Source organism: Colletotrichum siamense (assembly GCF_013390195.1).
Source record: "Colletotrichum siamense strain Cg363 chromosome Unknown KSG_Cg363_contig09, whole genome shotgun sequence".
NCBI classification, from domain to species: Eukaryota; Fungi; Ascomycota; class Sordariomycetes; order Glomerellales; family Glomerellaceae; genus Colletotrichum; species Colletotrichum siamense.
In genome coordinates, this window is record NW_023501022.1 from 3,899,567 (window position 1) to 3,918,023 (window position 18,457).

General features: G+C 52.7%; 8 protein-coding genes across 8 annotated transcripts; 7 read left to right on the forward strand and 1 right to left on the reverse strand.

Moving 5' to 3' along the window:
- Positions 1 to 906: 906 nt before the first annotated feature.
- cel74a-0 (Xyloglucanase) lies at positions 907 to 3,818 on the forward strand (the record flags this gene model as incomplete). The annotated part of the gene is made up of 8 exons (XM_036645624.1): positions 907 to 1,229; positions 1,287 to 1,362; positions 1,413 to 1,533; positions 1,588 to 1,676; positions 1,729 to 1,923; positions 1,974 to 2,112; positions 2,183 to 2,358; positions 2,436 to 3,818. The coding sequence occupies 8 exons, from the start codon at positions 907 to 909 to the stop codon at positions 3,816 to 3,818; spliced, it is 2,502 nt and encodes an 833-aa protein (XP_036489175.1).
- A 1,471-nt stretch (positions 3,819 to 5,289) lies between these two features.
- CGCS363_v013776 (uncharacterized protein) lies at positions 5,290 to 5,673 on the forward strand (the record flags this gene model as incomplete). The annotated part of the gene is made up of 1 exon (XM_036645625.1): positions 5,290 to 5,673. One exon carries the CDS (start codon positions 5,290 to 5,292, stop codon positions 5,671 to 5,673), a length of 384 nt encoding a protein of 127 aa, XP_036489382.1.
- Positions 5,674 to 6,620: 947 nt separating this feature from the next.
- CGCS363_v013777 (uncharacterized protein) lies at positions 6,621 to 8,153 on the forward strand (the record flags this gene model as incomplete). Its single annotated transcript, XM_036645626.1, has 1 exon — positions 6,621 to 8,153. The coding sequence occupies one exon, from the start codon at positions 6,621 to 6,623 to the stop codon at positions 8,151 to 8,153; it is 1,533 nt and encodes a 510-aa protein (XP_036489383.1).
- Positions 8,154 to 8,782: 629 nt separating this feature from the next.
- On the forward strand, positions 8,783 to 9,837 carry expl5 (Expansin-like protein 5; the record flags this gene model as incomplete). The annotated part of the gene is made up of 2 exons (XM_036645627.1): positions 8,783 to 9,352; positions 9,418 to 9,837. 2 exons carry the CDS (start codon positions 8,783 to 8,785, stop codon positions 9,835 to 9,837), a joined length of 990 nt encoding a protein of 329 aa, XP_036489931.1.
- Positions 9,838 to 10,510: 673 nt separating this feature from the next.
- CGCS363_v013779 (Sterol uptake control protein 2) lies at positions 10,511 to 12,641 on the forward strand (the record flags this gene model as incomplete). Its single annotated transcript, XM_036645628.1, has 2 exons — positions 10,511 to 10,624; positions 10,686 to 12,641. 2 exons carry the CDS (start codon positions 10,511 to 10,513, stop codon positions 12,639 to 12,641), a joined length of 2,070 nt encoding a protein of 689 aa, XP_036489404.1.
- Positions 12,642 to 13,158: 517 nt separating this feature from the next.
- On the forward strand, positions 13,159 to 14,556 carry CGCS363_v013780 (Branched-chain-amino-acid aminotransferase; the record flags this gene model as incomplete). Its single annotated transcript, XM_036645629.1, has 3 exons — positions 13,159 to 13,467; positions 13,540 to 14,298; positions 14,371 to 14,556. The coding sequence occupies 3 exons, from the start codon at positions 13,159 to 13,161 to the stop codon at positions 14,554 to 14,556; spliced, it is 1,254 nt and encodes a 417-aa protein (XP_036490057.1).
- A 674-nt stretch (positions 14,557 to 15,230) lies between these two features.
- On the reverse strand, positions 15,231 to 16,127 carry CGCS363_v013781 (putative 2-hydroxyacid dehydrogenase; the record flags this gene model as incomplete). Its single annotated transcript, XM_036645630.1, has 1 exon — positions 15,231 to 16,127. The coding sequence occupies one exon, from the start codon at positions 16,125 to 16,127 to the stop codon at positions 15,231 to 15,233; it is 897 nt and encodes a 298-aa protein (XP_036490056.1).
- A 421-nt stretch (positions 16,128 to 16,548) lies between these two features.
- dug1-1 (Cys-Gly metallodipeptidase dug1) lies at positions 16,549 to 18,407 on the forward strand (the record flags this gene model as incomplete). The annotated part of the gene is made up of 8 exons (XM_036645631.1): positions 16,549 to 16,601; positions 16,662 to 16,693; positions 16,763 to 16,830; positions 16,882 to 17,669; positions 17,723 to 18,049; positions 18,100 to 18,194; positions 18,254 to 18,275; positions 18,329 to 18,407. 8 exons carry the CDS (start codon positions 16,549 to 16,551, stop codon positions 18,405 to 18,407), a joined length of 1,464 nt encoding a protein of 487 aa, XP_036490059.1.
- Between the last annotated feature and the right edge of the window lie 50 nt (positions 18,408 to 18,457).

Consider the following 18,457-nt stretch of genomic DNA (forward strand, 5'->3'; position numbering starts at 1 on the left):
GGCAAACTTCGTGGGGAAAAGCTGACCCTCCCAGGATCCGATCTCTAGAGCGGCATCGCCTACGCCCGTCCTTGCAGAGCCGCCCTCGCTGCTTGGTGCTGGCACAGCTGCCGATTCGCGTCGGCTGAAGAACCCCATACCCACGGGAACGCGGGAAGCTCGTGCCAGATGTTCTCGCGTCAAAAGGGGAAAGCTGACAGCCCCATGCCTAGAGAAACAGGTCCCTTGCATCACGCCACCCAACCGATGACACCCGCTTCTTGGCCTGCTCTTGGGACTGGCTGGTGGCATCATGTGATGACCCCGGATGTAGGTCTTCGCTTTCCTCTTTAGGAAATCACGATCTTGGAGACGGTGGATGAGGGGAGCACTCGGATGGCGGAACGGTTCCTGGGACCTGCGTGGTGTAATTTGATGAATAAAGTGCCCCCTCTCCAGACGGAAGCTTTGCTTCCACCACAGGCAAACGGGAGTAGTGCGTCCGGCCCGTCGGGATCTTGAGTGCGCAACCTCATCCGACTATATGGCGCAGGCTTTGATTGATTGATGGAAATTTGGGGAAGACAAGTCTTGACTCGACTCATTTCCGGAGGGCGGAGCCATGAAGCTACCACGACATCCTCCGGCATCTCCACACCAAGACACCCGAACATCCGCCTACCCTCCCTGTCTATCGCCATCCCTTCGGAACCACAAGACAGAGAACCAAGGACGGGCACGGCGTGGGCCTTTATATTGCTCGCATGGAACCGAATACCCGTCGATCTTGCTCCCCTTCTTTCCCACCCCGCATGGTCTTATATCAGCTTCTAGATATAGACCCTCCAGGCCGCTTTATATCACCACCCGTCCCCGTCTTGACTTTCCCTCCTCCGTGAGACGTCAGGAATCCCGCGGGTAGCAAAGATGAAATACGCCAACGCCCTCCTCGCGGCCCTCGTGGCCCCGATCCAGGCTGCATTCACCTGGAAGAACGTCCGCATCGGCGGCGGCGGCGGGTTCGTCCCTTCCATCGTCTTCCACCCCAAGACCAGCGGCGTCGCCTATGCGAGGACCGATATTGGCGGCCTCTACCGCTTGAACGCCGACGACTCGTGGACCGCGGTCACGGATGCCAACAACTTTGCGGACGACTCGCACTGGAACCGGTGGGGTGTCGACGCCCTGGCCCTGGATCCTCAGGACCCTAACAAGGTGTATATTGCTGTGGGCATGTATACGAACAGCTGGTGAGCCGACGCAACTGAGGCCGTCTGAAGGAAATCGTTACTTACACGACGATGCAGGGACCCGAACAATGGCCAGATGGCTCGCAGTTCTGACAAGGGCGCCACCTGGACCTTCACCAACCTTTCATTCAAGGTGAGAGTGAGCAAGTTAGAGATGTCAACATCGTGCTCACATCCTATCAGGTTGGTGGTAATATGCCCACCAGAGGCACTGGAGAGCGTCTTGCCGTCGACCCCAAGAACTCCAACATTCTCTACTTTGGAGCCCGCAGCGGCAACGGACTGTGGAAGAGTACCGACGGAGGTATGACACTCCATGTTCTCAGGGGTGAGACAACCCCCAACTGACTCTTCACAGGTGCCAGCTTCTCCAAGGTCTCGTCCTTCACGGCCGTCGGTACCTACCGTCCCGGCCCTTCCACCGATGAGTACAATGGTGACATCCAAGTATGTATGCCATTATCGTAGACACCTGAACTTTTAAGCTGACTTAGCGTAGGGATTGACCTTCGTCACCTTTGACGAGACATCTTCGACCTTGAACGGCGCTACCTCCCGAATCTTTGTCGGAACTGCCGACAACACGACTGCTTCCGTCTATGTTTCCAATGATGCCGGCGCTACCTGGAGTGCCGTCACTGGCCAGCCGGGCCGCTACTTCCCTCACAAGGGTAGGATCCAGCCAACCGAGAAGGTCAGTCATCAACATCGGATCTGATATTTGACTTACTAATGCCATGAAAGGCTCTCTACATCAGCTACTCTGACGGCACTGGTCCTTACGACGGTACCTCTGGCTCTGTTTGGCGCTACGACATCACGGCCGGTACATGGAAGGACATCACTCCTGTCCCCGTGGGCTCTGACCTGTACTTTGGCTTTGGTGAGTACTCTCATCCGGCGCCGCCTGTTTGCGCGCTTTGTTCTCTCTCTTGTGCTGACATCTCGCCCAGGTGGATTGAGTGTCGACATGAAGAAGCCCGGCACTCTGATTGTTGCCACCCTCAACAGCTGGTGGCCGGACGCACAGCTCTTCAGGTCTACTGATTCCGGCACCACTTGGAAGAAGATCTGGGAGTGGGCAAACTACCCCGACATGACTCTCGGTTACACCCAGAGCACCCCGAAGGTAGATCCCTAGTTCTGAAAATTCGTGATCAGACACTCAGAAACCCCAAAGCCCTACAAGTCGCTGACATGGCTTAGGCCCCATGGATCAAGACCAACTTCCTGGATACCGATACCAAGGATCTCGGGTGGATGATCGAGTCACTGGAAATCGACCCCACGGACTCCAACCATTGGCTATACGGAACCGGACTCACAATCTTCGGAGGACACGATCTCACTAACTGGGACACTGGCGCCAAGGTCACCATTCAAGCCCTTGCAGACGGCATCGAAGAGATGGCCATCCAAGAGCTCGCGAGCGCTCCCGGCGGCTCCGAGCTTCTGGTCGCCGCCTACGACAACAACGGTTTTACCTTCAAGACCAAGAGCGTCCTCGACACATCCCCCCAAACAACCTGGGCGAACCCGATGTGGGCGTCGAGCGTTGGAGTCGACTACGCCGGCAACAAGGTCGCTAACGTCGTCCGCGTAGGAAACACTGCGGGTACCCAGCAGCTAGCGGTTAGCTCCGATGGCGGCGCGACCTGGAACATCAACTACGCCGCCGGCACGACCCAGTACGGCGGCTCGGTCGCCTACTCCGCCGACGCCGACACCATCATCTGGTCCACCGCCACCCTCGGTGTCCAGCGCTCCCAGAACCAAGGCTCGCTGACAACCATCTCCAGCATCCCCGCCGGGGCCATCATCGCCAGTGACAAGCGTAACAACACTGTCTTCTACGGCGCCTCCGGGTCCAGCTTCTACCGCTCCACCGACACCGGCGCCACCTTCTCCACCTCCGGCACCCTCTCCGGCGCCACAGACATCCGGCACGTCGAGGCCCACCCGGCCAAGGCCGGCGACGTCTGGGTCTCCACCAACGCCGGCATCTTCCACAGCACCGACTACGGCTCCACCTTCTCCCTCGTCTCAAGCACCCTCACCAACACGAACAAGGTCGCCCTCGGTAAGGGCTCCGGCAGCAACTGGAACCTCTACGCATTCGGCACCGGCCCCGCCGGCCGCCGCCTCTACGGCAGCGCGGACCTCGGCGCCTCCTGGGTCGACCTCCAGGGCACGCAGAGCTTCGGAGCCGTCGATGGCGCCAAGCTCGCCGGCTCCGCCAACGAGGAGAACCTCGTCTACGTCGGCACCAACGGCCGCGGCGTCTTCTACGCGTCCGGCGCGATCGCTTCCTCCGGTGGTGGGTCGACCTCTGCAGCTTCGACATCGACTAACAGGGCGACAAGCAGCAGCTCGACGGTCCGCGTGACCTCTTCGACATCTTCCGTGAGGACGACAACGACGTCGACCTTGGCGACTTCCACGAGGACTAGCTCCGCGCCCGCGGCTACGGCGACGAATGTGGCGAAGCAGTATGAGCAGTGCGGCGGGCAGGGGTGGACGGGCCCGACGCAGTGTGTGTCGCCGTATGTGTGCACGAAGGCGAACGATTGGTACTCGCAGTGTTTGTAAGAGGGCTCTAGGGGTGTTGTGTGTTGCTCTTGAGTCTTGATGAGGGCGTAATGAGACTGAACCGAGGACTCGAGATCGTTTGACTATGGAAGATGTGAAGTTCATCAGCTGAAACCGTACTTTTGTGCCTACCATACGTACTGATGAGAACCGGTTCGCCGAGTCATTCTTGACTTTTTTTTCGCAGACGCTTGAAGAAGCCCCTGTGTTGCCGCGTGTGCCCCTGATTGCAACCCTCCAACTCTTGATTTAGATCGGATCCCTCATGTCGTCAAAGAGAGAAGCTTTGATGGTCGTTTCTGGTGTTTTGTTCTCGACACGTCGCCGCTGTCCCAGTTTCCACGTGTGTCGAAAAGCACATGTTCCTGGGACGCGTTCAAATGACTTTCCGCCAGATCCGGACACTATCGGCGCTGGGCGAGGATGAGGAGCCTTATTATTGACCACCTCAAGTACCGGTATGAGTGGCATTGCGTTGCGGAGGGCATGTCTAGGTGACGTAGAGCATAAATAGAAGTTGGAATGATGGTGCATGATTGATTATGAAATCATATTGTTTTTATTTGCGACAACTGATACTTACGCTTGAGATGAACTGCACTAGGAGTTACCACTGCGTAGATTTAGAGTTAGGTGTATATATAGATCATTATTCAGGGGAAATGTGAAGTGCCCCAGTTATGGAGTAATCCGCGAGCGGCCTTACTTGGCGTCGTCCGAGTTGATTGGCCTTGAGTCGGGAGAAAGTATAAACCAAGCCACTGGGTCGATCATAATATGAGCACAAAAAGGACTGAAGATGCAGCTATCATTGCTGTCAAACGTTTGATCTTTATTGATATGTAAAGCCTCCATGTGGATCCTCCTTGGGAACCGGAGCATTCCTAAAAAGTCTCCGTTCTCATTGCAGTAGTAATATGATAATATCGCCCATCGCCGGTGCGACCGGTATGCTCAGTACACTCCTCTGTAAGGGAGATGGTGTCGTTGTCGACCGAAATTACGGACATGGCAGTGGTCTCAAGTGAGAGTTGAATGAAACTGAACTGCCGGCGCGCTGCGTCCACTCTGCTTCGATATCCAGGCCTCCCGTCTGTTGCGAATGCGAGCAGGTCAGGGGCTAACTGTATCAAAACCTAAAAAGCAGAAGCTTCGGTAACGCCGAACGTGTAGTCACTATCCCCCGTTCTGCACAGCCCTGCCTTAACGTCTGAAACGTTAATTATATTATCGCACGTCAGTAGACCTCTGTAACGGCGCTGCGCAATAAGGCTGAGATGTATTATGAGAACTCTAAAGTCTAGTTGGTGTTCTCTTGTTGGGTGAAGAATGATTTGTATTAAAGCCAACAACCCGTCGCTTTTCTTGCACCATTCCTTTTGCCCCTCATCCCGCATCAGTCATTCACTCAGCGTTTCTTCAAATCAACTCAACTTTCTTTCAACACCAACTACTCTCTTTTTTCTTCAAAATGCGTTTCGCTGCTGCATTCGGACTCTTTTCCCTGGCTGCCGCCCTGCCGGCCACCCCCGAGGGTAACGGCGCCGCCGCCATCGAGGCGAGAGCGACCCCGATGGCCGGAAGCAGCATCTACTCCTGGCCCGCGACCGCCACGCCCATGGACATCGAGTTCTACACGGGCGCCAAGCTCACCATCAAGTCGCTGGACTTGACAAACGTCCAGGTCGACTGCAGCAACAGGGCCGACCAGAACGCCGAGTTCATCATCACGGACAACGAGAGCAAGGAGGTGATCTACTCGTACAAGGTCAAGGTCGGCGAGAACTGCAACTCTGTTTCCTTCCCCAAGGGCGAGAACGCGATTATGATCACTACGAAGATGGGATACTTCTAGACGATCGGTGGTTCGGGGAGAGGAGCTGAAGACCGAAGGTTGTTCAGCTCGGGAAGATATGAGGTTCAATAGATGAAGTGTTCTTGCATTTCTACATATCAATTTGAAGCGATCTGCCTGCGCATTTAAGCCTCTCTCCCTGGCGTGAATCAGCCTATGGTTTGCCGTCTGAACAATTTGTTGACACTTTCATCTCGAAATAATCCCTCCATGAGTATCGAAAACTGTGATCAAGTCTTAAAAAGAATGTTCTTCTATTGTAGTTGCAGTGTGCTATGGAAACAGATGGGACGGTTTAAGTGGATGTATGTCATCTCTGTAACTCGGCAATTTAGTATTCTTATCACCGCTGACCCTTGGGGGACATGTTCACCAAGTGAGAATACTTGTCCTTGTCCAGTGTTATCACACTCGTCATATGGAATAGTTCCGTTCTATCATAGAAGGTTCAGCTATATATCCAGTATTCGTCAATTAAATACAATTTTGAGCAGGAGAGCTAATGGTTTTGGATGGCCTTCCTCGCCACAAGTCATTATCTTAACTGCCTTACAACTAGAGTAGTGCTGACCTTCATCCTTCGGCTGGTACCACCTTGGGTGGCTATGACTTCAGCCGTTCATGCGCCTGCAAACCCCTCACACCATTGCGGACGAATCCCCCAATTCTTAAGAGAAAGTTTATCAGGACTACCGCCCAGCCAATGCAGATCAACTGACCCAAACTAAGACTCACTGGTATTTAGGGTCGTCGGCCTCCAGCAGCAGTTCTTTTCAGCTGCAAGAATGCACATCTAACCCAACCGCTCAATGCATCGATAAGTAAACGCAAGACTCCCAACAGCAAAGAATGTCAAACATGATATAATGAAACTTCCAGCTCTTAATCGCGCAGTCAACGCGCTTTTATCATCTTCAACACTCAAGAATTTACAAGCAGGTTACACCATGCTTCCAAAATTCGACATCGAAGAGAGCGCGCGTCCAGCATCTCCTATTGCACACGATCACGATGGACGCGGGACAGCTTCAGACGAGCCCTCCCTGAGGAGCCTTAATCGCGCTACCTACGCTGGTGCCCTGCTGTTCAATATCGTCTCCTTCATACTTCCAGCTCTCTACGCCACCCTGTCCAAACTATGGGTCGCCAACATCGACTCCTCGCTCGTAGTCACCACAGACGCATACACGTACATCGGCGTCGTTGCCGAGGTTCTCAACGAAGGGCTGCCGCGGGCAGCATGGGTTATAATCGGTGATAAAGCGTCTCGAACCCTCGCACAGCGGTTGCAGCTCACGCACACACTCATCATCTTCCAGGCTGTCCTGGGCTTCATTATGAGCGTCGCCTTCGTGGCCGGCGCAAGCACTTTTGCGAAGGGCTTTGTACCTGTCGAAGTCCGCGGCGTTAGCATCACCTATGTGCGCATCGGAGCTTTCAGCGCCTTCAGCAGCGCGATCGAGACTGCAGTTTCCTCAGCCACGAGAGCGCTCGACCGACCTGATGTGCCACTCATAATAAGCTCAGTCAAATTCGCGGTCAACATTGTCTTAGATCTTTTAATTATCTCCAAATATCATGTCGGATCCCATAACCCTACGGTGAACATGCAAGCTGGCATTCAGTTAGCGTGTAACCTCGCGTCAGCTCTGATCGGCCTGGCCTATTTTCTCTGGAGGAACACCATGCGCTTACGCAGAAATAGGACACAAGAGCTACCTGAATTGGAGACCACTCGACCAAGCCTCAAGGCACTTATTATCCTCTTGCGTCCTAGTGTCCTGACTTTCATTGAATCAGCAATTAGAAACGCGTTATACCTCTGGCTTGTCAGCAACATTGTATCAATGGGAAGCACATACGCGACGGCCTGGGGCGTCTTCAACACCATCAGATGGGGTCTCATTATGGTACCGGTCCAAGCACTTGAGCAAACCTCTCTGGCCTTTGTCGGCCATGCATGGGGATCTTGGAGACGAGCCATAGGTATCGAAAACCTCGAACCAAAGGCAAAGAAGACGAATGTTTTCGCCATCGCCCGTCCAGCTCTTCTCTCTCTTATTATTGCAGTCATAACCGAGGTCTCAATGTGCCTCTTCCTGACATATTTCGGAGCCCGCCCCTTCGCCAGATACCTCAGCGGCTCAGACGAGGTTGCGGACGTGACGGCGATGATGTGGCGGACGATCGACTGGTGCTACATCTTCTATGCTATGTCTACGATGTTGGCAACGATCCTGCTTGCAACGCGTCCTCAGTGGTACTTCTGGCAGAGTCTGGCCAGCAACTTCCTCTATGTTTTACCCTGGGCGATTGTGTGTCAGACAGCGAGCCTCTCGGCTGACCGGGCTTGGACTTACCATAGTCTTGTTTTTGGTGGAAGTCTTGTGTTCAGCTTCGTTGACATTCTAATTGTGGATGCGCTTTGGGTTTGGACTTTGACGACAGGGAGGATGAAGCTTGACAAGTTCAGGGGATGAACTGTGAGTTCACTCTCGCTAGAGCCTTCGGTCGAAGCTTGTACGTGTTTCGTTTCAATTTACAAGCTTATTGCAATCTTTGAGACTGATCATTCGTACGCGCTAATTGACGTCTAGTCTGCCGACATAATCATCCGCATCGTGTTCGTGGCTATTGCGAGCGCTTCGCAAACCTCGCTATTTAGTATGGACCACCGGATGATCGGCCAGGAAAACGTTCTAGCCTTACTTAGACAGATTGAAAGGACCTCCCTATGGGGCCACCTCCTTAAACCCAGGCAACGACGCGTGGGATGTTTCTGATGTTGGCGTTGTTGTTGGTGATATCTTTGAAGGGTGCATAATTTTAACTGAAATTCAAACGGTTAAGTCGGAAGACGTCGAATGACATGTACGATGTGGAATTAAAATGAAGAGGAGGTACTAATCATTTAAAAGAGCTTCATTGCCCTAGACTCTAGACATCTTTCTTGGCAGCAGCACATCCAGCTGGTAGAAACCTGATTTCGTTCATTCTTTCGGCCTGCGCTTTCATTCATTCGTTCATCTGGTCTTTCGCCGTTACACTGCTGCATTCGTCCTGTCACCATCCTAAGCGAGATTCACACCCGCTGAAAACCACCTTCATTATGATTGCTGGGCAAATCTCCCACTTCGCCATTGCCCTTCTGGCAACTCTCTCCGCTGTTGCGGAGGGCAAGGAGGCCAAGGCCTGCAAGGCACATAGCGTCAAGACTCACCATCACCATACCAAGCACGCCCATAACTCGACCGCTTTTGGTTTCAGCTTGCCTCCCATGACTTCCACTGTTCTTCCCACAACGACCCTGGCCACTCTCGTACAGCCCACCATCCAATCTTCTCAGGTTAAGGATGCCGAGGCCAAGACTTCTCCGGGCAACCCTATCATCGCGCAAGAAGCGAAGTCCGGAGCTGTTTCTACCACCGCTTCTACTGCGGCGGCTGCTGTTCAGACAGCTTCGTCTGAGACTTTTATCGGCCTGGGCACTCGCTATGGCCTGTCTGACGGCTGCACCGAGGAAAACTGCTGGCAGAATGGCGCCTGCTCTTTCGTGGACTACGAGCTGCCCGCCGGCCTCGATGGATCAACCTGCGTGTCGGATGCCATCTTCGGCAACGGCGAGAACTGCGGCGGCTGCATCTCTGTGACTTACAAGGGCAAGACCCTTAAGATCATGGTAAGTGCAATCGAAACGAAACACTCCCCCACGCGAAATTTCCACTTATTGACTGACACGATAAGGTTACCAACCGAACCGGCGGTAACGCGACCCACCTGGACATGACCCCCGACACTTGGTCCAAGTTGACCAACGGATACTCTGGCGGTGGTGTTGACGGCATCGAGTGGGAGTGGATCGCCTGCCCTCTCCCTGAGTCTTCTCCCCTCCAGGTTCACATGCACAAGGGCGCCTCTCAGTACTGGTTCGCGGCCACGATCGAGAACGCTACCCTCCGAACCAAGAAGGTCGAGGTCAGCAGCGACGGGGGCGCGACTTGGAAGACTGCTACTCTTCACGACCCTAACATGTGGGAGCTGACTGGAACACTCCTCACCACGACGGCCTGGGTCCGTGTCACTAGCATCAACGGCGATGAGGTTATCGTCAAGGATGTGGCTCTTGCGTCTGGAAAGGTTACCAAGGCCACCGAGAACTACTAAAGATGGTCGCGCGGCGTGGCTGTCACGTGTGTGAGTGGGTTTGATACTCTGGGGGTTCTTACAGTTCCTTTCGTGGCCATAGGATGGCTGTTTGCCTTTCATTTTCTTGTATACTGTTAAAGAATCACCGAGAATATTTCAGATTTGAGCAATGATATTCAAGCTTTTGCCAAGAGAGGGTCGGCCTCTCGTTCCCTTGGCGAAAGCACATGTTGGTTGATACAAGGCGGTGCCGCTGATCAAAGGGTAAGCTACATCAAATCCTAGGTATCTTCTTGAGATTTGATACAAGATAGTGTCTGATCTCCATGTTGAATGTCTGACTTTTTAATGTTTGAGGTTCTTATTGCACACCATAGCCTGCATCAATTGAGACGATGGTGTTGTTGGCTATCGCTGAGAAGAGCCAGCCGACAGCCGGCCGGGCCTAGATTCTCATCGCAACACTGCCGCAGGGGGCACATGACGTTGGAAGTTAGCGGGGAGACCCCCGGACTGACCCCGCTGCCGGGATGGAGCACGCTAAAATAGGCAACATTTGGCGGTCCCTATCCTCCTCGTTCGATTTCTCCTGTTTCAACAATCTCCAACTCACCTTATCGCAAACGATTTTCAAGTTGACCGCCGACCAGACCCGGGCTGCGACCTGACGCGAAAGACATCTCGTGTTGCTATGTCTGAACGTGTCATACGCAGACGTAATGTTACTTCAAGAGACCGCACCGGCTGTGTTACCTGTCGCGCCCGCAGGTTGAAGTGCGACGAGAAGAAGCCGAGCTGTAATAATGTACGCTCTCCACTTGTCGCGGCAATACTAGCCCGTTTACTGACAGGCCATTTGCATGTAGTGCACACGTCTGAATCTTGAGTGCGGTGGCTACGTTACTCCGATTAAGTTCAAGGACCAAACAGATCTGTGGGAGCGAAAGCAGAGGAAGAAACGCGAAGCCAAGAAGGCCGCGAGTGCGAATCGCCAGAGCCCCCCATCACCTGCGCCGTCGCGAAGTGACCCGCCACCAGCACCAGCACCACAATCATCACAAACCGTCATCAATCTTGACGATGTTCATGATGATACATTCTTCTCTGTTGACGACACGCAAGACTTTCTCGCAGGCTCACAGGAGCAATCGCTCTACGAAGCAGCAACATCGTTGGCACTGATCTCGGAGGGAATCCCGCGTGAGACCGGTGGTCACGATGGTGCAGAGGTCAGCGACAGCTCACTGCCCCATTATGTTGTCAACTCTGTGACTACAGCATCAGTCAACGTCGACTCTTCATCAATACATGCTGCTGGCAATGAGATATCACCAGTGTTTCATGGAAATGAGCACCTTCCAAGTTGCACTCCGATATATCAGCCCCAGGACTCTCCCAGAGTCTGGGACCCGCATCTCGACGAGTCAAATCGGCAGCTGACTTCAGTGCCGACGATATTACCTGGAATTATTGAGAGCAGCAAGTTTTCAGAAGACATGATCTACTACCACCACCTCAGAGACAGCTCACCTTATGGCATCTTGTCAATCCTGTCCCTCAGCGATATTCTACAGGAGGATCAACTCGACAGCGCCTTCTTCCATGCTGCGCTGGCTTTGTCGGCCCTCGACATTTCTCAGTCCAGACCTTCAGAGACTCTTGCCAGCAAAGCTGCGTTGCAAGCACTGGATCACTTCGTTGCTGCCCTCGGCACCGTGCGCATGGCGCAGCTGGATGACGAAGGCGTCGCCACAGGATGTCCATCGAACCAAGATAACGCCATATCATGGCTAGCTACTGTCTTGTTACTTGCAAACTTCGAGTTACAACGGGGGCAGATGAAGCTCTGGTACATTCACAGCAGAGCCGCAGTCACATTCCTTTCGCAACAGCTCAACCGCGTACGAGAATCACCCGTGGGGGAGTCTCTCATCCGGTCCTTCTCCCGCATCGCCGCTCTCCTAGATATTTTCGACCGAGCCTACTCCGTCAGATACAGCATTGCATCACCAGACGTCACAGACTCACTGACCTCGTCGCTTGTCAATTCGCCCCAGTCAGCAGACAGGTTGTTGTACATCTTGCCCCGAGTGATCAAACTTGAGGAAGAATGGAGGAGTAACCCACAGCATGACCTACACTGGCGTGGCCAAGCAGAAGATCTAATCCAAGAATTGAAGGCGTGGAGGAACACATTGGACGATTATGATGTGCCAGCCTTGCACGAACACACAGCAAATCCTTTCGATGAGACCGCCGAAGGCCCTGGCATTGCGATTAAGCCTCTCAGTATACCTCGCGCGCGAGAGCCCGTCAAAGCAGCGACGACCTTCATGCACTACTTGATCTCTCTACTACGGCTAGAGACACGATACCTCCCGGGTGCAGGACGAGAACTGCCGCCCAACGCGAAGAAGATCATCCTTCTCGTATGCAGGTTAGCAGCCGGTGTCCCTTACGCATCCTGCGCCGCGGTCAACGCGTACGGGCATGGCATGCTTCCGGCAATGATGAATGCGTATTACATGGCAGAAGACTTAGACCTAAAGACATGGATCAAGGACTGGATCGCCGGGTTTCCGAGGGATCGAGAGGGCATCTGGAATGTCCGCCACGCCCACCGAGTGCTGCGCTACGTGGACGAGGAGTACACTCGCCGCGGCTCACGACATAATTGGGAAATCATCAAAGTGCGCATGGTTGACCTAGAAGATGACGCCACTCCTGAAGACGATGAGGAAAGGGACCCCGATCGGTTCTCGGTCGAGGTGTATTCGAGGTGTAAGCGGGGGTGGAGCATCGACTTTGTAGAAATACCATAAGAGGCAATTTTGACGCACTTTGGCAGAGTGGGTTTGCTGATAGCTTGCGATAGCGTAATGAGATGGAGAGATGGGTCAACTTCGCTCGGTAACCCCGTCGATGACCGATTTTTCTGCAAAATTCGACACCGAAAGGACCCGGCGCTGGCCGAGGCAGACTCCACTATTTCCACTTGTCGCGCTACGTCCGGTGACGGCCCATTCGTTGTGGATTTTGTTAGCGCCCTCGTTCTCCTTTGCCCGTTTGGGTAAATTCATCCCGGTGGGCAGCCCACGATGGCCTCGGGATCATGCCAATCACGAAATTTTGAACGCTTGCGCTTGCAATTGCGAATGTTCCGCCTCTGAAATGGGCTTTCTCCTTTCGGACTTACTTCCGAGGCGATTAATCTTTCGCATATCGTGTTGCTGAAGCTTGCTTTATCATCATCGCCAGCACATCTTTAACATCACCTATGCCCACCGTCACATCGAGTTCTGTCGGTCAATCTTCTAACATTGTGGCATCACCATCACTATGAGCCCCAGCGCGACAACTACAGCTCCCGGCGCAGCCGCGCCAGCAGCGAACGAAGTTATTCAGAAACAACAATGGGGAGAACTCGACGCCTCAGCAATGGTGAAGACTCTCGTCCCCGAGACGGATCAGCGTCCCGTCCCCGCCGTCGATGACCCCGTTCGTATCGGTCAGAACTGCACAGCAGCGCATATGGTTCAAGTGCCTTGGTCGATGGAGACAGGTTGGGGGACAACAGTCATGAGCCCGTATGGCAAGATCGCGCTAGAGCCTACGGCCAGCGTTTTGCACTACGCGACAGAGTCTTTCGTAAGTTAAACTTGTGACTGAACTTGCGGCATGCTTTTAGAAGACTTCAAATTCTAACAATTGAGGGTACAGGAGGGCATGAAAGCCTACCGCGGCTACGACAACAAACTCCGCCTCTTCCGACCCCAACTTAACTGCGCCCGCATGGTCAAGTCCAACGCACGCGTCGGTCTCCCCTCCTTCGATCCCCAGGGTCTCCTCGATATCATCACCGCGTACATCTCCATCGAATGCCGCCGCTGGCTCCCCGACCAGGGTTCAAATATCTACCTCCGCCCCGCCATGATCGGCAGCGGTTCCGCGCTTGGCATTAACCAGCCGCCCGAAGCCCTGTTCTTCCTCTTTGCAGTTCTGTTCCCACAGGCATCGGGTCTGCCGCACCCAGGCATCAAGCTTCTAGCGAGCAGCCCGGAGCATATCCGCGCGTGGCCCGGTGGCTTCGGATCTGCGAAGGTGGGCGCGAGCTACGGACCGTCGATGGTGTTGCACGCTGCCGCGAAGGCTAAGGGCTGCTCGCAGACTTTGTGGCTTTTTGGGGAGGACAGGTTGGTCACGGAGGCTGGTGCGAGCAACTTCTTCGTCGTTTGGAAGAAGAAGGATGGCCAGGGCGTCGAACTTGTGACCAGCTCACTTGACACGGGAGTCATTCTGGACGGTATCACGAGAAGGAGTGCGCTGGAGATTGCGAGAGAGCGCTTGACGCAGGAGGCTTCAGGGAAACACACGAGCTTGGATCCCTTGGAGGTCGTCGAGAGGCCATTCAGCATGGACGAGATTATTGAGGCACATGCCGAGGGAAGACTTGTTGAAGCTTTCGTCACCGGTACCGCGGTAAGTTCTCCCTTGGTCTATTGGTGGTACGCATTGGTGTCATGAATACTTTGCTGACTGGTCTTGATTTAGATGTTCGTTACCCCAGTGTCACTGATTCACTACAATGACCGGGATATTAACCTCCCGATGACTGTTACTGATGATGGTCATAAAATTCCTCATGCGAAATACTCGTCGGCTATCAAGGCTTGGCTGGAGGACATTATCTACGGACGGGTTGATCATGATTGGGGATATGTCGTTGAGGAACAGTAGTCGACTGGAACTTGGACGAGAGCACTATATACTACATTGATGAGCTTTTATATCCAGCCTAGAAACGTGCTGGATGATATTTGGATGTAAGATAAACAGAGTAATGATACACCCAATGTTTTCAAGCGGTGAACTCATTTGTATGGATTGCTTCTATAAGGTAAGTACGCGAGCTCAATTGCGACCGAACGCGGGCATGAATTGGGAAGTTATAGGAAATGAGAATACGTGTTCCTCAATGCCGCATACAGGTAGAACTGAGCATTCGTCAAAATGTATCAAATTCTACTTACTTTCACATTCTTTTGGGATAACACCTCGAACCTCCGTCAATGGGGGAATTCTCCTAATTTAATCTGAAATTCTAATATGACGCCAAACATGAACACCTTCTTTAAAACTCTTTCTAATTCCGTCATGACGTTATGGTAGTCGAGAAGAAGTCGTCTACCCTTTTCATGGCAATCAACGCATGATTCTAAGGGTTTACACTCATGTTAGCTGTGGACTGAGCAGTCAGGAGTGAAATATACCAACCTTCATAGAATCGTGTGTCAATCCTCCCAGGTGAGGTAGCAAAGTGACGCAATCATACTTGAGCAGCCTTGAACTGACTTTGGGCCTTTTCGTCCCGAACATCAGCACTGGGCATATGTAAAAACAAGAGAAGGCGCTTACTCGTTGTAATGAACGTCAAGTCCAACGCTGGATATAACCCCGCTGTCGATGGCGTCACACATAGCATCCTCATCGATACACTTTCCTCTTGCCACATTCACAATTCTCATACCCTTCTTCATATCTGAAAAGACTTCTCGTGAAAGCAGGTGATGGGTTGCCGCCGAGTAAGAGCATGTCAAGACGAGGCAGTCAACGACGGCAACCAGCTCTTGTAGATCCTTGTGAAGGGTCACGGACGGAATGAGACCCCTTATGTATCCATCTTCGTGTTGAACAGTCTCAAGAAGCTTCCTCAAATTGGGCCTGTCAATGCAGTGAATCTCCATACCTAATACTGCAGCCTGGCGCGCAACAGTCTGTCCGATTGAGCCCATGCCGATGATGCCCAGCTTTCTGCCGTAAGGATCTACGGCTGTCTGGGCAGAGTGTCTCAGTGCTGGAAGAAACTCGTCGTTCCGAAGCATGCGCTCGTATCGGTTGAGCTGACGAAAGACGGAGATGATGAGGTAGGTTGCGACGACAGCAGTTGCTTCGCTACCGCCTGTTGTGTTGCAGAATTCGATGCCTCGAGCATTGAGCCCTGGAACGTCTTCTTCCTCAAATCCATGACCAAAGTTGACAATCAACTTCAGCGATTTGGGGAAGTATTGCAGTGCGCGTCTGGTCCAGCCGTTGCCAACTTTTTCGATCCCGGCGGGGACGTTGAGACCGATTCTCATGATCCCCGAAATGTCGTGACAAGTGCCACCTTTCAGAGACTCATGAAAGTCTTTCGTAGTTGAAAATTCATATTGGTGAACAATGTATCGTGTACAGAACTCTTCCCAAACAGTGTCAGGAACGACCCCTTCGGGCGAGCCAATGACGAGAACCTTCGGGTGTGATGCCATGGGAAGGAATTTGGAGATAAAGCAAAGTGATGAATTTGGTGAAATTAGGCAAAAAAAGCCTGATTGAATTGGAGACATGCAGTCATTCAATTAAGTTACCAACAAGTTCTCTTCGCATTTAATGCCTTGCTTCCTGTGAAGCGCTTAGCAGCTGCCTCTTCGTAAAAGACTGCCTATTCGGGTAGATCTTTTTCAGTGGGGTCCGATCTGATAAGAGAAATGCACCCCTGCGAAAGATCTTATCCGATCTCGCTTAGCGTGGGGTCGCATGAGATGAGCAGCCTGGAATCCGTCATCAACCCCTCCTTTCGCGTCAAAATTGGCGTCGTGACTGATCGCGGTCGAGGAGATTTTCGAAGTTGCTCTCACACCAACATCAGCTGAATAGCTCATCGACTTGCCGCAGAGACCGACGTTGACTATGGCTGCAAGGGCTGACGCTGCAGGCGATGGCCTTACTGGCTTCTACGCGAAGTGGGTTTCCCCCTGAGAACTTTAAGGTGATCTTGAAGTCGCAGAACTAACAGACATTAGGGTTGACGAGTTAGAGACTTCTTTCATTGAAAGTAAGTGATTTTGGTTGTGTAACAGTTCCAACAGTTCGAAGTTCACAACAACTCACCGACGATGAAAAGGACTGGAAGAAGCAGTCAAGATCCCTTCGGTATCTGCTTATGCGGAACGAAGAGAAGATGTTTTCAGAGTGAGTTGTATATTTGTCTCTCAAGCTGAATTAAATTGACAAGACTTTTAGATGAGCGAATGGATTGCCTCAAAGATGAGAGATCTAGGAGTGGAGGTCACACTGAAACCTTTAGGGAAACAGCAAGACAAACCGGACCTCGAGTTGCCCCCTCTAGTCTTGGGTCGATACGGTAGTGATTCCGAGAAGCCGACCGTTCTCGTCTACTCCCACTACGATGTTCAGCCTGCTGCTCTTGAAGATGGTTGGAAATATGACCCCTGGGTTCTTACGATTGAAGAGAATGGTCGGTTATGTGGCCGAGGAACTTCCGATGACAAGGGCCCGCTGATAGGATGGCTCAACATGATTGAGTCCTTTCAAAAGGCGGGAGTTGAAGTTCCGGCGAACCTTATCTTCTGTTTCGAGGGTATGGAGGAGAACGGGTCCTTTGGTCTGCGCAAAGCCTTGGAGGAAGAAGCGCAAAACTTCTTCAAAGACATTGATGTGGTCTGCATCACTGATGTCGTTTGGGTCAGCGATGAGCAGCTGAGCATCCCCCAGGGCTTGAGAGGAATCATCTTCTACCTGTTGACCATCACCGGCGCCGAGAGAGACGCTCATAGTGGTGGCTTTGGTGGGCAGATCTCGGAGCCGATGACCGACATGGTCAACATCATGTCCTCACTCGTGGATTCGAACGGCAAGATTCTTGTGCCGGGTATCTACGACACAGTGCAAGCCGTGACGAAAGAAGAGTATGACAGCTACAACAAGCTAAACATCTCAGACGATTCCTTGCTCGGGGGAACGGGCGCCAGAAGCCTTCACAAGACTCAGGCAGACGCTTTGATTGCGAGGTACTTATTATCCGCTGGGCCTAACTTTTGACGTGAAATTAACAAGCGCCTAGATGGAAGAAGCCATCCCTCAGTCTTCACAGGATCGAAAACGCGACGCCTGGTGCAGGAGCTGTGACTTCGATTCCTGCGAAGCTTGTTGGCAAGTTTAGCATCAGGACAGTCCCCAACATGAAGTCACAGGATATCGACAAGCTTGTCCAGAAGCATATTCGAGAGAAGTTTGAGAGTCTCGGAAGCAAGAACGAGTTGGATATCAACTGTGCCGACCAAAGTGACTGGTTCTACGAGAGCGCCGACCACTGGAACTACCAAGCCGCAATCCAGGCCACCCAGAACGTTTGGGGTGTCGATCCAGTCCTCACATGCGAAGGCGGAAGGTAAGGAGACATCATGCAACGTCGTTTGCCGCAAGCTAATTCCGGACCAGCATTCCCATTGCATTGGACTTCAAGCAGATCCTTCAGAAGAACGTGCTTTTGCTTCCCGTTGGACGACCCACTGACGGAGCTCATACCATCAACGGTGCGTTTTGTCATTCTTCCACAGTCCGATATTTGCTAATCACTTTCGGTGGACTGCAGAGAAGCTGGACAAGAATAACTAGTGAGTACTGTCGATATGCACCGTCCGTTTCGCCCCACTAACGACCCCGACAGTATCAACGCTATCAAGTTGTATGGATCGTATCTTCAAGAGGCGCAGAAATTGTGGCGTCAGAGCAAGGCAACCGCATAACTCACCAGACTGTATTCCCAAATCGTGCTTTAAGTGGGCACCTCAGGACA